Source organism: Salvelinus sp. IW2-2015, unplaced genomic scaffold (genome assembly GCF_002910315.2).
Source record: "Salvelinus sp. IW2-2015 unplaced genomic scaffold, ASM291031v2 Un_scaffold564, whole genome shotgun sequence".
NCBI classification, from domain to species: domain Eukaryota; kingdom Metazoa; phylum Chordata; class Actinopteri; order Salmoniformes; family Salmonidae; genus Salvelinus; species Salvelinus sp. IW2-2015.
Genome location: NW_019942576.1, coordinates 72401 through 91753, shown reverse-complemented (window position 1 = coordinate 91753; position 19353 = coordinate 72401). Strand labels below are relative to the sequence as shown.

Here is a 19353-nt window from a genome sequence, read left to right as displayed (position 1 = left end):
ATCTTCCTGCATGGTACTCTGTGAACACTCCCTCTCCTGCCATGGTACTCTGTGAACACTCCCATCTCCTGCATGGTACTCTGTTGAAGACTACCCTCTCCTGCATGGTGATCTGTGAACACTCCCATCTCCTGCATGATACTCTGTGAACACTCCCCTCTCCTGCATGGTACTCTGTGAACACTCCCCTCTCCTGCATGGTACTCCGTGACAACTCCCATCTCCTGCATGGTACTCTGTGAACACTCCCATCTCCTGCATGGTACTCTGTGAACACTCCCTCTCCTGCATGTACTCTGTGAACACTCTCCCTCTCCTGCATGGTACTCTGTGAACACTCCCCTCTCTGCATGGTACTCTGTGAACACTCCCTCTCCTGCATGGTATCTGTGAACACTCCCCTCTCCTGCATGGTACTCTGTGAACACTCCCCTCTCCTGCATGGTACTCTGTGAACACTCCCCTCTCCTGCATGGTACTCTGTGAACACTCCCCTCTCCTGCATGGTACTCTGTGAACACTCCCCTCTCCTGCATGGTACTCTGTGACACTCCCCTCTCCTGCATGGTACTCTGTGAACACTCCCCTCTCCTGCATGGTACTCTGTGAACACTCCCCTCTCCTGCATGGTACTCTGTGACACTCCCCTCTCCTGCATGGTACTCTGTGAACACTCCCCTCTCCTGATGGTACTCTGTGACCATCCCTCTCCTGAATGGTCTCTGTGAACACTCCCCTCTCCTGAATGGTCTTCTGTGAAACTCCCCTCTCCTGCATGGTACTCTGTGAACATCCCTCTCCTGAAATGGTAACTCTGTGAACACTCCCCTCTCCTGCATGGTACTCTGTGAACACTCCCCTCTCCTGAATGGTAACTCTGTGAACACTCCCCTCTCCTGCATGGTACTCTGTGAACAACTCCTCTCCTGCATGGTACTCTGTGAACATCCCTCTCTCCTGATGGTACTCTGTGAACACTCCCTCTCCTGAATGGTACTCTGTGACACTCCCTATCCTGCATGATACTCTGAACACTCCCATCTCCTGCATGATACTCTGTGAACACTCCCCTCTCCTGCATGTAACTCTGTGAACACTCCCCTCTCCTGCATGGTACTCTGTGAACACTCCCTCTCCTGCTGGTACTCTGTGAACACTCCCTCTCCTGAATGATCTCTGTGAACACTCCCTCTCCTGAATGGTACTCTGTGAACACCCCCCTCTCCTGAATGGTACTCTGTGAACAATCCCTCTCCTGATGGTACTCTGTGAACACTCCCCTCTCCTGCATGGTACTCCTGTGAACACTCCCCTCTCCTGAATGGTACTCTGTGAACACTCCCCTCTCCTGCATGGTACTCTGTGAACACTCCCCTCTCCTGCATGGTACTCTGTGAACAATCCCCTCTCCTGAATGGTACTCTGTGAACACTCCCTCTCCTGAATGGTATCTGTGAACACTCCCCTCTCCTGCATGATACTCTGAACACTTCCATCTCCTGCATGGTGCTCTGTGAACACTCCCCTCTCCTGCATGGTACTCTGTGAACAAGCTCCTCTCCGTGCATGGTACTCTGTGAACCTCCCCTCTCCTGCATGATACTCTGTGAACACTCCCCTCTCTGCATGGTACTCTGTGAACCCTCCCTCTCCTGCATGGTACTCTGTGAACACTCCCCTCTCCCTGCATGGTACTCTGAGAACAGTCCCCTCTTGTGGACATGAGTGGGCCAATATGAACATCCAATAGCTGCCCTGAATGTGCTTGTAAATGTCTGCACAATATCCCCATGGCATGAACGTCTTGTTTTCACTCAGGGAAAGGAGAGTGGAAGAGAGAGCGAGAGAGAGAGAGAGAGAGAGAGAGGGTAAAAGGGAGAAGGGGGGGTGAGTATCGTGGAGATCCATGGCAATAGCATTCTCTAATCTCTTGTTCTGGAAATCCTGTGAACGTGGTGTGTGCAGCACAACACGGTCATTACGCCACCGCCGCCTGCCACTCTCATCCCCGGCAACAATGTTCAGAAGCAGGCTGACTAGAGAGTCTAGACTAGGAGTCGGTCCTCTATCCAGGCAGCTTGCCAGCCTAACCCTACACCCCTGCTCTCAAACATACTGTATGTGGGCCATGGCAGTAAGGTTCAGTTACAGTATACCGGTGTGGTCTTGGCTTGGGGGGGGGTGAATATACAGATGTAGGATCTTAATTTGAGCCAGTTTGCTACAACAGGAATAGAATCCTGCAGCAACAGGAAATTTGAAGTACTATGTGGATTATAATTCATGTATATTTTTTTGTAGGGGTAGATGCAAATCAAGTCTGACATTTTAAAGTGGAAATAACAAACTTTAGAAGCCTTTTTAAACATTGAATACACTACAGTACAAGTTTAGCATTTCTCAGCAACAAAAGAGTGATCAAAATTAACATCCTACTTTTTTACAGGGATGGTTATCTCCTTTAATGATCCCTTTTCATCTCGGTGGCGTGTTACCTTTACAGCCTTGTAACGTCTCCTCCCTCCGCTCTACTTGGAAAGGTTGTTTGGACCACACACGGTGGAAACAGAAATGTGTCGTCAGGAAAGAAAGAAAGAAAGAGCGAGAGAGACACAGACAGACAGAGAGAGAGGGGGGGGGTGGTTGTGCACTTGTGTGAGTGTGTGTTGTGGGAAGCGGGGTCGCTAAACAGAGAGGAGGTGTGTGTGACCCTTTCTGCACCAACTCTATTGACTCATCACCTACACTGCTGCTTACTGTTTATAATCTATCCATCGACTAGGTATGGTATCCTCCCCGGGAGTGTTCACAGAGTACCATGCAGGAGAGGGGAGTGTTCAGAGTATCACGCAGGAGAGGGGATTGTTCACAGAGTACCATGTAGGAGAAGTAGTTCACAAGACCAAGATGGTGCCGACAGATAGGGTAGACGTGCTTCTAACTCCTAGGCAACTTTGCAGCAGTTTGTTTTTTATGTGTTATTTCTTACATTATTAGCCCAGAATTTGTTTGTGTTATTACATCCAGCCGGGAAGAACTTCTGGATATCAGAGTTTCGGTAACTCCCCAGCATTACCAGCATTACGACCAGGAATACGACTTTCCCGAATCGGTTCCTTTGTTCGTACCCCCCAGGGCAATTGGATTCCAGAGGCTGATTCAAAACACCACCGGCAGAGAAATGTTATTCGGAGTGGACTTCTAGTCCGACTCAGGAGGCGCACACACCACCCACCGCTTCCGAGTATATCACTCGCAAATTTTCAGTCACTGGATATAAAAGTTGACAAGCTCAGGCCAAGGATTTCCTTCCGGAGAGACATCAGGGATTGTAACATACCCTGTTTATATGGAAACATGGGGATATACTGTCTGAGTCCATACAGCCAGTTGAGTTCTCAGTTCTCAGCACCACCCTATCCACATCGACGGGACCGCAGTGGAGAAGGTGGAAAGCTTAAAGTTCCTTGGCGTCCACATCACTGACAAACTAAAATGGTCCACCCACACAAACAGTGTAGTGAAGAAGGCGCTTCAGCACCTCTTCAACCTCAGGAGGCTGAAGAAATTTAGCTTGACACCCAAAACCCTCACAAACTTTTACACATGCACAATTGTGAGCATCCTGTCGGGCTGTATCGCCGCCTAGTACGGCAACTGCACCGCCTGCAACCACAGGGCTCTCCAGAGGGTGGTGCAGTCTGCCCAACGCATCACCGGCGGCAAACTACTTGCCCTCCAGGACACCTACAGCACCCGATGTCACAGGAAGGCCAAAGAGATCATCAAGGACAACAACCACCCGAGCCACTGCCTGTTCACCCCACTATCATCCAGAAGGCGAGGTCAGTACAGGTGCATCAAAGCTGGGACCGAGAGACTGAAAAACAGCTGCTATCTCAAGGCCATCAGGCTGTTAAATAGCCAACAGTAGCACCTTAAAGGCTGCTGCCGTATATACATAGACTTGAAATCACTGGCAACTTTAATAAGGGAACAATGTTAATGTTGTAAATGACTATTGTTGCTGGAAACAGGATTATTTTTTATGGAATATCTACATAGGCATTCAGAGGCCCATTATCAGCAACCATCACTCCTGTGTTCCAATGGCACGTTGTGTTAGCTAATCCAAGTTATTCATTTTAAAAGCCTAATTGATCATTAGAAAACCCTTTTGCAATTATGTTAGCACAGCTGCAAACTGTTGCACTGATTAAAGAAGCAATAAAACTGGCCTTTAGACCAGTTGAGTATCTGGAGCATCAGCATTTGTGTCACGCCCTGACCTTAGAGAGCCTTTTTATTTCTCTATTTGGTTAGGTCAGGGTGTGATTTGGGTGGGCATTCTAGTTTTTCTATTTCTTTGTTGGCCGGGTATGGTTCCCAATCAGAGGCAGCTGTCTATCGTTGTCTCTGATTGGGGATATTACTTAGGCAGCCTTTTTTCCACCTTTAGTTTGTGGGATCTTGTTTTTGGCTAGTTGCTGTGTTAGCCCTACAAAACTTTACGTGTTGTTTATTCTTTCTTGTTTTTGGTGTTCATTTAATAAATTCATGATGTACGCCTACCACGCTGCACCTTGGTCCAATCCATCTCTAAACGATCGTGACAATTTGTGGGTTCGATTACAGGCTCAAGATGGCTAGAAACAAAGAACTTTCTTCTGAAACTCGTCGGTCTATTCTTGTTCTGAAAAATGAAGGCTATTCCATGCGAGAAATTGCCAAGATCTCTCTTCATTAAATAGTACCCGCAAAACACCAGTCTAACGTCAACAGTGAAGAGGCGATTCCGGGATGCTGGCCTTCTAGTCAGAGTTCCTCTGTCCAGTGTCTGTGTTCCTTTGCCCATCTTAATCTTTTATTTTTATTGGCCTGTCTGAGATATGGATTTTTCTTTGCAACTCTGCCTAGAAGGCCAGCATCCCAGAAGAGCCTCAATACGGTTGACTTTGAGACTGGTGTTTTGCGGGTACTATTTAATGAAGCTGCCAGTTGAGGACTTGTGAGGTGTCTGTTTCTCAAACTAGACACTCTAATGTACTTGTCCTCTTGCTCAGTCGTGCACCGGGGCCTCCCACTCCTCTTTATATTCTGGTTAGGGCCAGCTTGCGCTGTTCTGTGAAGGGAGTAGTATACAGCATTGTATGAGATCTTCAGTTTCTTGTTAATTTCTCACTTGGAATAGCCTTCATTTCTCAGAACAAGAATAGACTGACGAGTTTCAGAAGAAAGGTCTTTGTTTCTAGCCATTTTGAGCCTGTAATCAAACCCACAAATGCTGATCCTCCAGATACTCAACTAGTCTAAGAAGGCCAGTTTTATTGCTTCTTTAATCAACACATCAGTTTTCAGCTGTGCTAACATAATTGCAAAAGGGTTTTCTAATGATCAATTAGGCTTTTAAAATGATCAACTTGGATTAGCTAACACAACGTGCCAATGGAACACAGAAGTAACGGTTGCTGATAATGGGCCTCTGAATGCCTATGTAGATATTCCATTAAAAATCCGCCGTTTCCAGCTACAATAGTCATTTACAACATTAACAATGTCTACACAATTTTTCTGTCAATTGGATGCTATTTTAATGGACAAAAAAATTGCTTTTCTTTCAAAAACAAGGACATTTCTAAGTGACCCCAAACTTTTGAACGGTAGTGTATACTGTATTCTATTCTACTGTATCTTAGTCTATGGCGCTCCGACATTGCTCGTCCAAATATTTATAGATTCTTAATTCCATTCCTTTATATTGGATTTGTGTGTAATGTGTGTATTGTTATGAAATTGTTAGATATTACTTGTTAGATATTACTGCACTGTTGGAGCTAGAAACATAAGCATTTCACTACACCCACAATAACATCTGCTAAACACGTGTATGTGACAAATAACATTTGATTTGATTTGACAACACCTGAGACAATAGGGACCTGAGGTAGAAGATCACTTGAGGTCAGGTCTGGATACCTAGACGAGTGCTCATTTTCTAATGAACCTCAGTATGACTCGCGTCTTTTGACGTTGACGTTTGTTGATCTGGATCTGTTAACACGCCGTCCCACATCAAACATTTTGTTAGCCTCCCGACAAGACACTGGCAGCCATGTTATGTTACACAACACAAGGTCTCGGAGGCCAGGCAGTACTAAGTCTCACCGACCTCCTTTGACTGCTCAGCTGAAATAAATATGACAGGGGGAGGGAGGAGGGAGAGAGAGAAAAGGAGGTAGAGAAGGAGGCAGGAGGAAGGAGAGAAATAAGAGGAGGTGGAGGAGGAGGGAGGAGGGAAATAGAGAAGAGGGGAGGGAGAAGGAAAGAGAGAGAGAAGAGGAGGTGGGGAATGAGGAGGGAGAAAGAGAAGAGGAGGTGGGGAATGAGGAGGGAAGGGGGGAGGAGAGATGGAAGAGGCCGAGAAGAGGATGAGGGTGGCGGAGGAGGGGGGCAGAAGCGAGGAGGAGAGGAGGGGGCCTCTAACACAAGTGCGTAAGCAAATGACAGGCGCTGACTTGACTAAGGGACTGGGGGCGACCCCGCAGAGAAAGATAATATTAGCAGATACATTTGGCTGGGTAATTGTGGCTTCGTTGCTCGGCTGCCCCGCGGATGGGAACAGTAGTGGAGCATGTAGTGAAAGAGGCGACCACTGAGGACAGAGAGGACACTGTAAATAGAGAGCGGTACTGGGAAGACTGAGTACCACTCCATACAGTAGAGAGCCTTGACTCATTTAGTCCCTAATTAAGTAGCTCAATGAGTTGGGGTAGGGCAGTGGCAAGGATGTGGGTTCACTTCCTGCATGGTAATCATGAGACATTCTGTATTTAAACAACCCTAACACATACAGTAGGAGACTTATACATTAACCCTCAGTATGGCATTGGGCTGCCCAACGATGCCAGCGTAAACTTCAGCACCTGTCTACGTGTCAGTTAGTGTGGAAAACCCCTCACCGATGACAGCCTTAAGGACATGGCATTAGGTCTGCCAGGACAAAGTGTGTGTGTGTTTGCGAGTGACAGAGAGAGAGAGATACAGACAGCAGAAATACAGTCAAGGAAGACAGCCTTGTAAGTGTGCAGATAACCCTATGATCTAACAAAACTGCTGAAGTCAGCGCTTCAGTCAGTAACACTGCATAGGCTTCTGTGACAAATGGTATCTAGACCAACTGAGGCCCAGGACCCTGTTACTTCCTTTATCACTGTTATTTTCCCCAGCTGAACCCCCTGACCTTTAAAGGGGTGTCTTTTAATTACTATACATGTGGAGCAGGACTGTAAAACTCAGTCCTTTTCTAACGGAAACAAAGCAGTCACAAAACAGAACCCTGTGACATCTCAACATTTCATCCCTTTGTGTTCCTTTTGCCAAGGCTAACAAGGCTAGTCACTGCCAGGCATGCGTCTTTGTGAAACTGAATCAGGCCCCGTATCGGGAACATGTGAGCTTTGTGGGGAAGGGGGAGGGAGGGGGATCGTTTGATTGCAACACTCCCTTCCACCAACCCCTGCAGCTCTGGACACAGTAGTGGGCGGTGGGGCGTTCCACGAGGGCCACCATCAGGGTCGTGTTGTCATACCGCTACCAAAACAGTTCATGGAGATTAGCTCACCCCCATCCTCCCTCCTTTTTCACAACCCCCCGTACACCCCTCCCACCCTGCCAAAAGCTCCAACCATGGCAGAAAGAGAGACATTGGTAGGAGGGGGATAAAGCGGATGGGCAGAAAACTAGACGAGGCACTCACCCCCTCACTCACACAAGCACACAAACAAACACCCCATGTTTTTTGAGGACACTGAGGGTATAAGTCAAACTTGGGTATAACCTGGGTATAAGCCCAAGTTAAATAACTTGTCAAACTTGGGTATAAGCCCTGAAATGACACATACTCTAGACGTTTCATGAACAACACAGCAAAACTAAATCAGAGTAAAAACTATTTGTGTCCAATGAATTCCTTTAAACTCGAACATGCTACTAAATTACATACTATTTATAACCCACCCTAACCAAAGAGACTGAGTGACTTGGTTTGACTTAGACAGACCTTATAACCCACCCTAACTAAAAAGACTGAGTGACTTAGTTTGACTCACCACTAGGTTCCCGATCACCATGACGAGCATGAAGACCAGGATGCAGAGAGGTTGCCCGGCCACCTCCATACAATCCCACATCGTCTCGATCCACTCGCCGCATAGCACCCGGAACACGATGAGGAACGAGTGGAAGAAGTCCTTCATGTGCCAGCGCGGCAGCGTACAGTCCTTGGAGATCTTACACACGCAGTCCTGGTAGTTCTTGCCGAACAGCTGCATGCCCACCACGGCAAAGATGAAGACTATGATGGCTAGGACCAGGGTCAGGTTTCCCAGGGCGCCCACCGAGTTGCCGATGATCTTGATGAGTGTGTTGAGGGTGGGCCACGACTTGGCCAACTTGAACACCCTCAGCTGTGGGAGGGGATATAGTGAGACCAGCTGTTTGTTAGTTGTCTGAGAAATGAATTTAGAAATGAATGTTAACTAGAAGTTGAATCAAGAGATTTAAAGACAAATTATATTTTCTTTATCCTATTCTCATGTTCGAGTTTAAACTTTTATTAAAATGTTCATTAGTCACATTTCACTTTTTTTGTGCAATTTTTACCCTCCCCCTTTTTCGTGATTACAATCTTGTCTCATCGCTGCAACTCCGGAACGGGCTCTGGAGAGGCAAAGGTCAAGTGCTGCGAAACATGACCAGCCAAACCGCGCTTCTTAACACATGCTTGCATAACCCGGACGACAACTGCACCAATGTGTCGGAGGAAACACAATTCAACTGATGACCGAAGTCAGCCTGCACCCGGCCCGCCACAAGGAGTCACTAGAGCACGATGAGCCAAGTAAAGCCCCCCCGGCCAAACCCTCCCCTAACCCGGACAACGCTGGGCCAATTTTGCGCTGCCCTATGGGACTCCCGGTCACTGCCAGTAATGACCAAACCCCAGGCTGTAGTAACACCACAACACTGCGATGCAGTGCCTTAGACCGCTGCACCATTCGGGGGGCCCACATTTCACATTTATAAATAAAGAAGTGGCTACTGACTACAATTCAAATCATTCTGTCAATGGGATATGGTAGTAAAAATGGGTTACATAGCTCAGGCTGGTTTAGTAACTGTTGAGAAGGACTTGCCAATGGTCTCACAGTTAGGGGGACTTACAGTTCGCATACATGTAAGGTACCATTGGGTGAGAGACCTAACCAGTCACACTGTCAAACAGTGCAGGCTTTAACACATCCATTCCAGACAACCATCATCTACAAACACACAGAGAGACAGACAGCACACAGAGACACAGATAGGCCAGAGGGGCGACATGTTAAATGGTTAAATACCAGTCTGAAGGACCGGAGAACGGACAGTCCCTCCACGTCAGACAGGCCCAGCTCCATGAGGCTGAGGCACACGATGATGCTGTCAAAGATGTTCCAACCTTGTTGGAAATAGTAGTATGGATCTAGAGCGATGATCTTTAAGACCATCTCAGCGGTGAAGATCCCGGAGAATACCTAGGAAACACAGACACACACAGACACAAACAGAGAGGGAGAGCTTAGCCCGGTGGGTAGGAAACAGAGTCAGAATCAGAGCAGGTTAGAGTCAGAATCAGGCCTCCCTTGCACATGAAGCACTGCAGTAGAACACTGGTGGCTGTCGCTTTGCCTGGTTGTCTCCCAATCTACTGATCTTATCCATCTGGAACCATCTGGAACCATCTGGAAGTCAGGGCTGTACTTGAAGGACTAATGGGAGCTGATGAGAAATATTTTTAAATAAGATCTAAAGTTTTGCCCAAAACCATCCTAGATTTTTTGATTTTTTTTGCCAATGCCTACCCATACAAGCACAGCAGCTCTACCTGCATCGTTGACAAGCGCACGGCACTCGTCAAAAGGTKATTTACGCTTGAGCCGACATCCGCAGCGTTTAGTGTGAATGTGATCTCAGCGAACGTCAGGGAAATTACCAGTACAATGCACCTGTGATTAAATCCCTGTCTTGCTGTTTTCTTCCTTGGAGCGTCTGGAACTGCGACATCAAACTCCACAGTTAATACAACGGCAATAATAAAACTGAGACCTCAGACTGGGAGCTTTCCTGTCTATTGAATTAAGACTCCCAGCCTTTACTGCACACAGTGAGCTGGCTCCTGTGTCCACCTAATCTCCTTAAGGGGAAATCTGCTTATGATATCAGTTTTCAGATGCTGTTTTAGGAGCATCCTCATCTCTTTCATGTTAGCCACCATCATTTTTTTCTTCCTTTGGCTGGACTGCTATGGAGATAGGTATTGCCTCTTGCTCTGTGTTTGTGTTGTAAAAGCTAAAGCAGCTGACAGGTCTGCAGTATAGGTGTGTGTGTGTGTGTACATGTATTTGTGCTTTGCTTCTGTGATCTCTGTGTGTTTTCGTCTTGCAGCTCTCTGCTAGTTGTTCCTTGCAGACGTGCTCCTCGATGTGACACCGAGTACGTGACACACGGGCGGAAGGCGAGGGTGGAGGGGGTAGCGGGTGGACAAGGTGAAATCGTCATAGGGCGCGTCTGGGTAGCCTTGAAAGGATCTGATCTGGAGTCTGTTTAGACTAGTAGGTCATGTCCACACACAAACACAAACTCACACACACACAGTGAGTGGCTTAGTGAGCAGTTTGGTGTGATTACAGCTGGGATATTGACTGGCACTGAAGCCCCCACTTTCAGTCGCCTGGAGAGGCCCAATGTGTGTGTGTGTGTGTGTGTGCACGCGCCTGCCTACCTGCTTTTGTGTGTGTGTGTGTGTGTGTGTGTGTATCCATTCTCATTTACATGGGGCTCATTAGGCTCGGCACACAGCTCGTTATCAATGACGAGGTACTTCACAATCATACTGTTATTACGCTGTCAGGACCCGAGGATGAGACAGGGCGTTTATTATGATTGGGCGGAGGAGTATCCTGCGAGCGATGAGGCTGCGGCTGCATCTCACAGAGATCATTGCCAACATTGAGCCAGGAAGACGTCTAACACGACATGGCATCGCCCCACAAAAGGACATGACATGGACATGTAGCCTACTATATGAATTGATTGAGTTTGTGGATCACACTTTATTCTGATAGTCCCATATAGATGATCTACAGATGGCCATATAATCAACAAATGACTGTATATGTTGATAAACAACTGCTTGCTAAAGTTACGGTTAGGATTAGGGTTAGGTTTAGGTTTGGATTATGGTTAGGGTAAGGGTTAGGATTAAGTTTAGTTGATAGTTCATTGAAATTTTGTTGACACTTACTGAACATCTACTGACCATGTACAAACCATCTACAAACCATCTACTTGGGACTATCCAAATAAAGCGTTATCAGTTTGTGTACTGCATTGTGTTGTACTGTATTGGTTTGGGGCAGATATGGTGCAGGAGACAATAACTTAATGTCTTTAGGATGAAGTTGATGTCGCCTAGTGTGATGCTCAAATTAATGTCAGTTAATAATAACGGTTTGCTTGGGTGAATGACTTTCCACTACTGGAAATGCGCACACCAGAAATGTATTGAAAAATTAATTGACTTTGTTGCAATGTTATTAAAACACATTTTCATCAAGTCTGTACTTCAAATTAGCATCTCTGTAATTCGAACACAGATAATGAGTATTTACTTTTTTTTTTATTTAACCTTTATTTAACAAGGCAAGTCAGTTAACTTATTTGCAATAACAGTCTACCAAAAGGCAAAAGGCCTCCTGCGGGGATGGGGGCTGAGATTTAAAATACAAATAAAATAAATAAAGATATAGGACAAAACACACATCACGACAGGAGAGACAACACAACACTATATAAAGAGAGACATCACAACACTGCATAAAGAGAGACCTAAGACAACAACATAGCATGGCAGCAACACATGACTACACAGCATGGTAGCAACACAACATGACAACAACATGGTAGCAACACAATATGGCAACAGCACAACATGGTAGCAGCACAAAACATGGTACAAACATTATTGGGCACAGACAACAGCACAAAGGGCAAGAAGGTAGAGACAATACATTACGCAAAGCAGCCACAACTGTCAGTAGGAGTGTCCATGACTGAGTCTTTGAATTAAGAGATTGAGATAAAACTGTCCAGTTTGAGTGTTTGTTGCAGCTCGTTCCAGTCGCTAGCTGCAGCAAACTGAAAAGACGAGCGACCCAGGGATGTGTGTGCTTTGGGGACCTTGAACAGAATGTGACTGGCAGAACGGGTGTTGTATGTGGAGGATGAGGGCTGCAGTAGATATCTCAGATAGGGGGGAGTGAGGCCTAAGAGGGTTTTATAAATAATCATTAACCAGTGGGTCTTGCGACGGGTATACAGAGTAGGCCACGGCACTAACACTGTTTGTTCAACTAACCTCATATGTTCATTCAAATATTATTTGGGCATTTTATCAAAACAAGTCTGCACAACAATGTTTTCAACTCAGATATTTGATACATATGACTACATTATACATATTAATTTATACAGTAATTATTATTCAACATGTCCTCATCTGGGATTTGAAGTCACAACCTTTTTGTTCATGGCATTCTGATCTTCCTGCTACTGTATGCCACCATGTCTGTGTCAATTATCAGTTAATCTCACTATTCTCTCATTATTTATTTGATTAACTTATTTCAGACATGTTGGGGTTTTGTATAGTTGTCTAATGTTGGTGGGGCATATTAACCTGTTTAAATGTTACTCCTTAATCACGACATGACAAAAAAAGATGCTATCTAGAACCTGAAAGGGTTCTTCGGCTGTCCCCATAGGAGAACCCGTTGAAGAACACTTTTTGGTTCCAGGTAGAACACTTTTGGTTCCAGGTAGAACCCTTTCCCCTGAGAGTTCTACATGGAACCCAAAAGGGTTCTACTTGGAACCAAAAAGGGTTCTACCTGTAAGCCAAACGGGTTGGGGACAGCCTATGGGGACAGCCGAATAGCCCTTTAGGAAACCTTTTTTTCTAGGAGTGTAACAAATACAATAATTTTACTTGAGTGTACTTTTAACAGAGCCTGATATTTACTTTGAAGTGCAAAGTCTAGCAATACAGGTGAAATCAGTCATTGACACAGACATGGTGGCGTTGCAGGAAGATCAGTATGCTGTGAAGCAAGAGATTGTGAGTTCAAATCCCAGGTGAGGACATGTTGAACATGCCAGCGGAATCTTGTGTGTCAAATATGTTAGTTGAAACTATTGTATGTCACTAGTTCCACAGCCTTATTTAGTGAAAATGCCCAAATAATAATTTATAGTTGAATTAACATATGAGACAAGTGGAACAAAATCATAATTTTAAGCTGACTGAATTTTGCAAGTTTGGGAAAAGCTTTAATCGAAAAGTTTAGTAATTTTTTTTTTTTAAAGCAGTGGAACCAGTTACTTAATAATAATTAGTTTAAACAACTACAATGTTTTATAGTGAAGGTTGTGTCACAAATGGCACCCTATTCCCTCCATAGTGCACTACTTTTGACCAGGGACAATAGGACTGGTCAAAAGTAGTGCACTATATTGGGAGTAGAGTGTCATTTGGGACACAACCCAAAGGCATGAAGGGTAATTATTTCTGTCAGGCCAAAGCAGCAGTAATGAGTAAGTGTTTAGGATGCCCAGGCAGACATGGTAATTGAATAATACAGACGTGTTGGTCTGAGCATGTCACGGCATCGTGACCACACAAGTCATATCTCCTGTGATAAGAGTAAAGCTGGAATCGTTAATTGGTGGAACTGCCACGTCCGTTTGGGACATTACAAAAACAAAGAAATGACTGCAAATCAACGAACACAGTTTTTTTGGACATCATTGCCAGTGGTGATCCGTCATTCATGGCAGATGGTGCAGAGGGGTTGGTAATATTCTCTAGTTGCGTCGTGATTGGCTCAGTGTTTTGTCACTCTAGGGGACACTACGTCACTGCCAAATCTAAGGGTAGAGCTAAAAAATACAAGCCCCTTAGGTGCTGCCATAGAGTTACATTAGAAGTGCCCATCCAAGAAGGCTCAAAGTCATTGGCCACAGATAAAATTATGTCAATAAATAGAAATTATAGACAAAACGTATCGGTGCTCATCGGCCATTGGACATAAACATTACACAACAAGTTGGAAATTGCAAATTCAACAATCAGTGGTTTTGAAGGAATCAGTGGCTAACTGCAACCATTGCAAAGCAACCACTAACGTTAGCCTGCTATTCAGTGGAGTGGGTGTGTGGTCCAAGTCTGGGTTTAAGGGTCTCTTTTCCATGCTTAAAGGGATAAACATTCAACATTGGCCCTGCTGTCAATCTAGTATGACTTCTGCCGCGCTCAAAACAACTGGAAACTCGGAACTGGGAAATCTGACTTCAGTGAGTTCAAGACAACTGGGAACTCAGAAAAAAAAGTACTCTGACTGGGAAAATACGTCTTGATCGGTCATCCAACTCAGAATTACAAGTCTGGAACTCGGGCCCCAGTTGCCTTGAAAGCACCATAAATCCAGAGAATGACAGACTTTGATGACAAAGTTTAATGGCACAATTTGCCCACAAAGGACCGTCACACCACCTTCCTGTTCAAGTGAGCACAGCACAACAAGGTGAGTCCAAAAATGTCTTGTAGGCTGCTGCATAAATGAGATGATATTTATACTGTAGCTAAGACTAATACTAAGTGTATGTTGTGTAGTAAGCTGTTAGTAGCCCATGTGCCTCACCTTAATAATTTGGTCCCTTTCCCCCTCTTCATTTCACTTACTGTTCTAACTTGGTGGTGCACATGTGGCCTATGGCCTGTTTTAGAGAAAGGGCATCATCAAATACAGTAAGAGCATTCATTGTCTGCTTATATGCCCCCTTTATTTATCCTATGGTTCTGACTTGGTGTACAGGGAGAATACTGTAAGAACGGCCCATGTTCTGAATTCTGTCGCTGTACATTTCAAATGTGCTGAACAAATAGTTATATTGACTACGTCCGTCCTAGCTCATTGTCTTAATCAAAATTACAGATTGCCTCTTATCCAGTTGTCGTCCCCTTATGCCATAGTTTGTACATCTCAATTGTCAGTAGAAACCACATTTGTTTAAGCAAGTCAGACATATCAGCTATGTTTTTATAAAAGGCAGTAAATAAAGCTGAATGAACTGTTTTGCTGCCAGACAAGGCTCCACTGATAGCCAGGTGTAGCAGTGGTAAGGTGGTGGGACTGCTGTTTGTGGGCACCATTATAGTGCAGTTAATGTATTGTTTAGTGTTGTGTTGTGTAGTGGCTTTGCTGGCATGCATCTAAAAAAATATATATTGCAGTACCTTGATGTACATTTACTGCACCTTTTTTTTTGCACATATTACTGTCCTCTGTTTCTACCTCCATAACATCAACAACACAATAACAATAACAGTAACAAAAACAGCAAGGCACTGTTTTCTCCAATGTGGATTGGATCTTTAGGAAAGTGTGCAGGTTGTGTGTGAAGACAACCCTCTTCAGGGTAAGAGCTGAGACAAGCAACTTTATACTGAATAGGTCAAGTGAAGCACTGAAATGGCACCCTATTCCCTAGAGCAGAAGTGCTCTACTGTAGACCAAGCTCTGGCAAAAAAAACGTACACTATATAGGGAATAGGGTGCTCTGAGGCGGCAGGTAGCTTAGTGGCTAAGAGAGTTGGGCCAGTAACCGAAAGGTTGCTGGTTCAAATCCCCAAGCCGATTAGGTGAAAAATCTGTTGATTTGCCCTTGAGCAAGGCACTTGACCCCAAATGCACCTGTAAGTCACTCTGGATACGAGCTGGAATAAGAGGATGCCATTTCAGATGCAACCATTCTGTTTTGTGCGGAAAACCTAATACAAAAATATGTTTCTGTGTTGTGAGTGTGTTGAATATCCCACAACGTTGAACAAAATGTGCTTGGTTTCCAGGCTAAATGGGAATATTAGAATGATATATTCAATCAGATTAACCTACTAAAAGACTGAAAGGACACACATCTGTGTGTTGCCTATCTGAAAAAGCCTATCTGCTGAATCCTTACTGAAAAAACACATGAATGTCACATGATCACATGTTTTTAATCATGTGATTTTCCACGTGAAATGATGTGTTTTTTCTGTAAGAGATTACTTATCTAACCGCTGCCTCAGACAACCTGTCTGTCACTCTCCCACCCCAAACAACTCACTGTCTTCTCACAGAGATACAGATGTACGGTTCTGAAAAGAACATCATGCCAGCGACCAACACACTCATGTGTTTATCTAACAGCCCGGAGGTGTTGTCCATACGTCTGCCCAGCTGTGTCTGTGTGACTGAGGGGTAGCTGAAGGGCACAGGAGGACAGCTGGATGGGTATTGCTGTGTAAACTAGGGCCTGTGCTGTGCTGTCTGTGGCTGTGGTAGTAATAACAGAGAGTCCTGGCTCAGCATATATGAAGATATACACGCATGCATACATAAACACACACACACACATGTATACAGACACACACACACACACACGTGTGTATACAGAGACACACACACACACAGAGAGCAGAGTGAGGCTCATGCGAGCAGAAGGGCGGTGGGCGTGGGCTCAACGGGGAGGGGGGCAGAGAGGAGATGTCATGTGACAAGCACTCTCTGGGAAGCACATCAACAAGGTTTCGCTCCCACGGTCAACACAATCCACGGGACTACGCACGCCCAACTGGCCTCGGGTGAACAGTCCACACATAACGCATACAAACACACACACATACGTGTGCAGATGGAAACATTTCCACGCGCAAATTCACACGCATGCACAACCACGCACGAACACACACACACACGTATGCACACACAAACACACACACATACACATTTGGGTTTGGCAGGATTGAGGGGAGAGAAACCTCTTTGTTACAAGGAGATTCCTCCCGCCATAACGGTAACATCAAAAGGTTGAGTAATGAAACAATATTTCTGTAGTCCAAGTGGTTGGAGTGGTCCGTGGGCACTTATAGAACAATTATGTCAGATCAGTTGTGTTTTGGGATCCCATGAAGGACAGTGTAATAACATAACTGTATGTCTAAATGTGTATTTTTCCCAGTGATCAGATTCACATCCAAATGTTGGCAAACTGATATGATTAAATATGAATTTGTGAGAAGATATAATGTGATGTTAGCCTTCTAAATGAGAGAATTGTTTATCATGTGAAGTCTTAACCAAGTCAGTGACCACATCCACGCGAGCACAGACATTATGTCGGCGTCATGGAACACCCCTTTCCCAGAGTGCATAAAACCCACTTCTGACAAAATGTACATTAGACCAAGCAGGCGGACGGTGTTGAACCAGACGTCACGAATGGTTAGACTCCACCAGACCAGCTACGTGCAGCGCCAGCTGTACACGTTGAAATGGTTAAGAAAACTACACTTTCACAGTTTGCAGCTGTATATGCAAAATAGTCTAGGAAACTCGCCCGAAGAAGATAAAGAAGAACAATTTCCTCTCACCAGTATAGATACCTCTTAAGTATCTATTTTAACGAACTGAGCCCGAGAACCACCGGCTGGTACTTTGAAAAGATCCATTCTAAAAGAACATTCCCCTATCCAACCACCATTGGTACGTCACCGTTCTAACAGACACAACCAGAGACTTTCTGTCGAATTACTCCCCAGACGGACCGGCGATTCCAATAGAGACAACAAAGGCATGCAATCGAAAATATATACAGTGGCTTGCGAAAGTATTCACCCCCTTGGCATTGTTCCTATTTTGTTGCCTTACAACCTGGAATTAAAATAGATTTTTTGAGGGTTTTTATCATGTGATTTACACAACAACACTTTGAAGATGCAAAAAAAATTCTCTTGTGAAACAAACAAGAAATAAGACAAAAAAACAGAAAACTTGAGATTGCATAACTATTCACCCCCCCCCCAAAATCAATACTTTGTAGAGCCACCTTTCTCAGCAATTACAGCTGCAAGTCTCTTGGGGTATGTCTCTATAAGCTTGGCACATCTAGCCACTGAGATTTTTGCACATTCTTCAAGGCAAAACTGCTCCAGCTCCTTCAAGTTGGATGGGTTCCGCTGGTGTACAGCAATCTTTAAGTCATACCACATATTCTTAATTGGATTGATGTCTGGGCTTTGACTAGGCCATTCCAAGACATTTAAATGTTTCCCCTTAAACCACTCGAGAGTTGCTTTAGCAGTATGCTTAGGGTCATTGTCCTGCTGGAAGGTGAACCTCCATCCCAGTCTCAAATCTCTGGAAGACTGAAACAGGTTTCCCTCAAGGATTTCCCTGTATTTAGCGGCATACATAATTTCTTCAATTCTGACCAGTTTCCCAGTCCCTACCGATGAAAAACATCTCCACAGCATGATAATGCCACCATCATGCTTCACATGTGGGGATGGTATATTCTCGGGGTGATGAGAGGTTTTGGGTTTGCGCCAGACATAGTGTTTACCTTGATGGCCAAAAAGCTCAATTTTAGTCTCATCTGACCAGAGTACCTTCTTCCATATGTTTGGGGAGTCTCCCAAATGCCTTTTGGTGAACACCAAACTTGTTTGCTTATTTTTTTCTTTAAGCAATGGCTTTCTCTGCCCACTCTTCAATAAAGTCCAGCTCTGTGGAGTGTACGGCTTAAAGTGGTCCTATGGACAGATATTCAAATCTCCGCAGTGGAGCTTTGCATCTCCTTCCGGGTTATCTTTGGCCTCTTTGTTGCCTCTCTGATTAATGCCCTCTTTGCCTGGTCCTTGAGTTTTGGTGGGTGGCCCACTTGGCAGGTTTGTTGTGGTGCCATATTCTTTCAATCTTTTAATAATGGATTTAATGTTGCTCCATGGGATGTTCAAAGTTTCTGATATTTTTTTAGAACCCAACCCTGATCTGTACTTCTCCACAACTTTGTCCCTGACCTGTTTGGAGAGCTCCTTGGTCTTCATGGTGCCACTGGCTTGGTGGTGCCTCTTGTTTAATGGTGTTGCAGACGCTGGGGCCTTTCAGAACAGGTATATATATACTGAGATCATGTGACACTTAGATTGCACACAGGTGGACTTTATGTAACTAATTATGTGACTTCTGAAGGTGATTGGTTGCCCCAGATCTTATTTAGGGGCTTCATAGTAAAGGGGGTGAATACATTTGCACCCACCACTTTTTCATTTTAAATTTTTTAGAATTTCTTTGAAACAAGTGATTATTTTTATTTCACTTCACCAATCTGGACTATTTTGTGTATGTCTATTACATGAAATCCAAATAAAAATCC

The 19353-nt window shown here is 44.8% G+C and overlaps 1 protein-coding gene across 1 annotated transcript in view; it reads right to left on the bottom strand.

Moving 5' to 3' along the window:
- Positions 1–19353, bottom strand: part of LOC112068568 (sodium channel protein type 3 subunit alpha-like) — a 149843-nt gene that overhangs the window by 66507 nt on the left and 63983 nt on the right. The window contains 2 exon segments of the mRNA XM_070438204.1: positions 8109–8465; positions 9399–9572. Of these exon segments, the coding sequence (XP_070294305.1) occupies positions 8109–8465; positions 9399–9572 (531 nt within the window).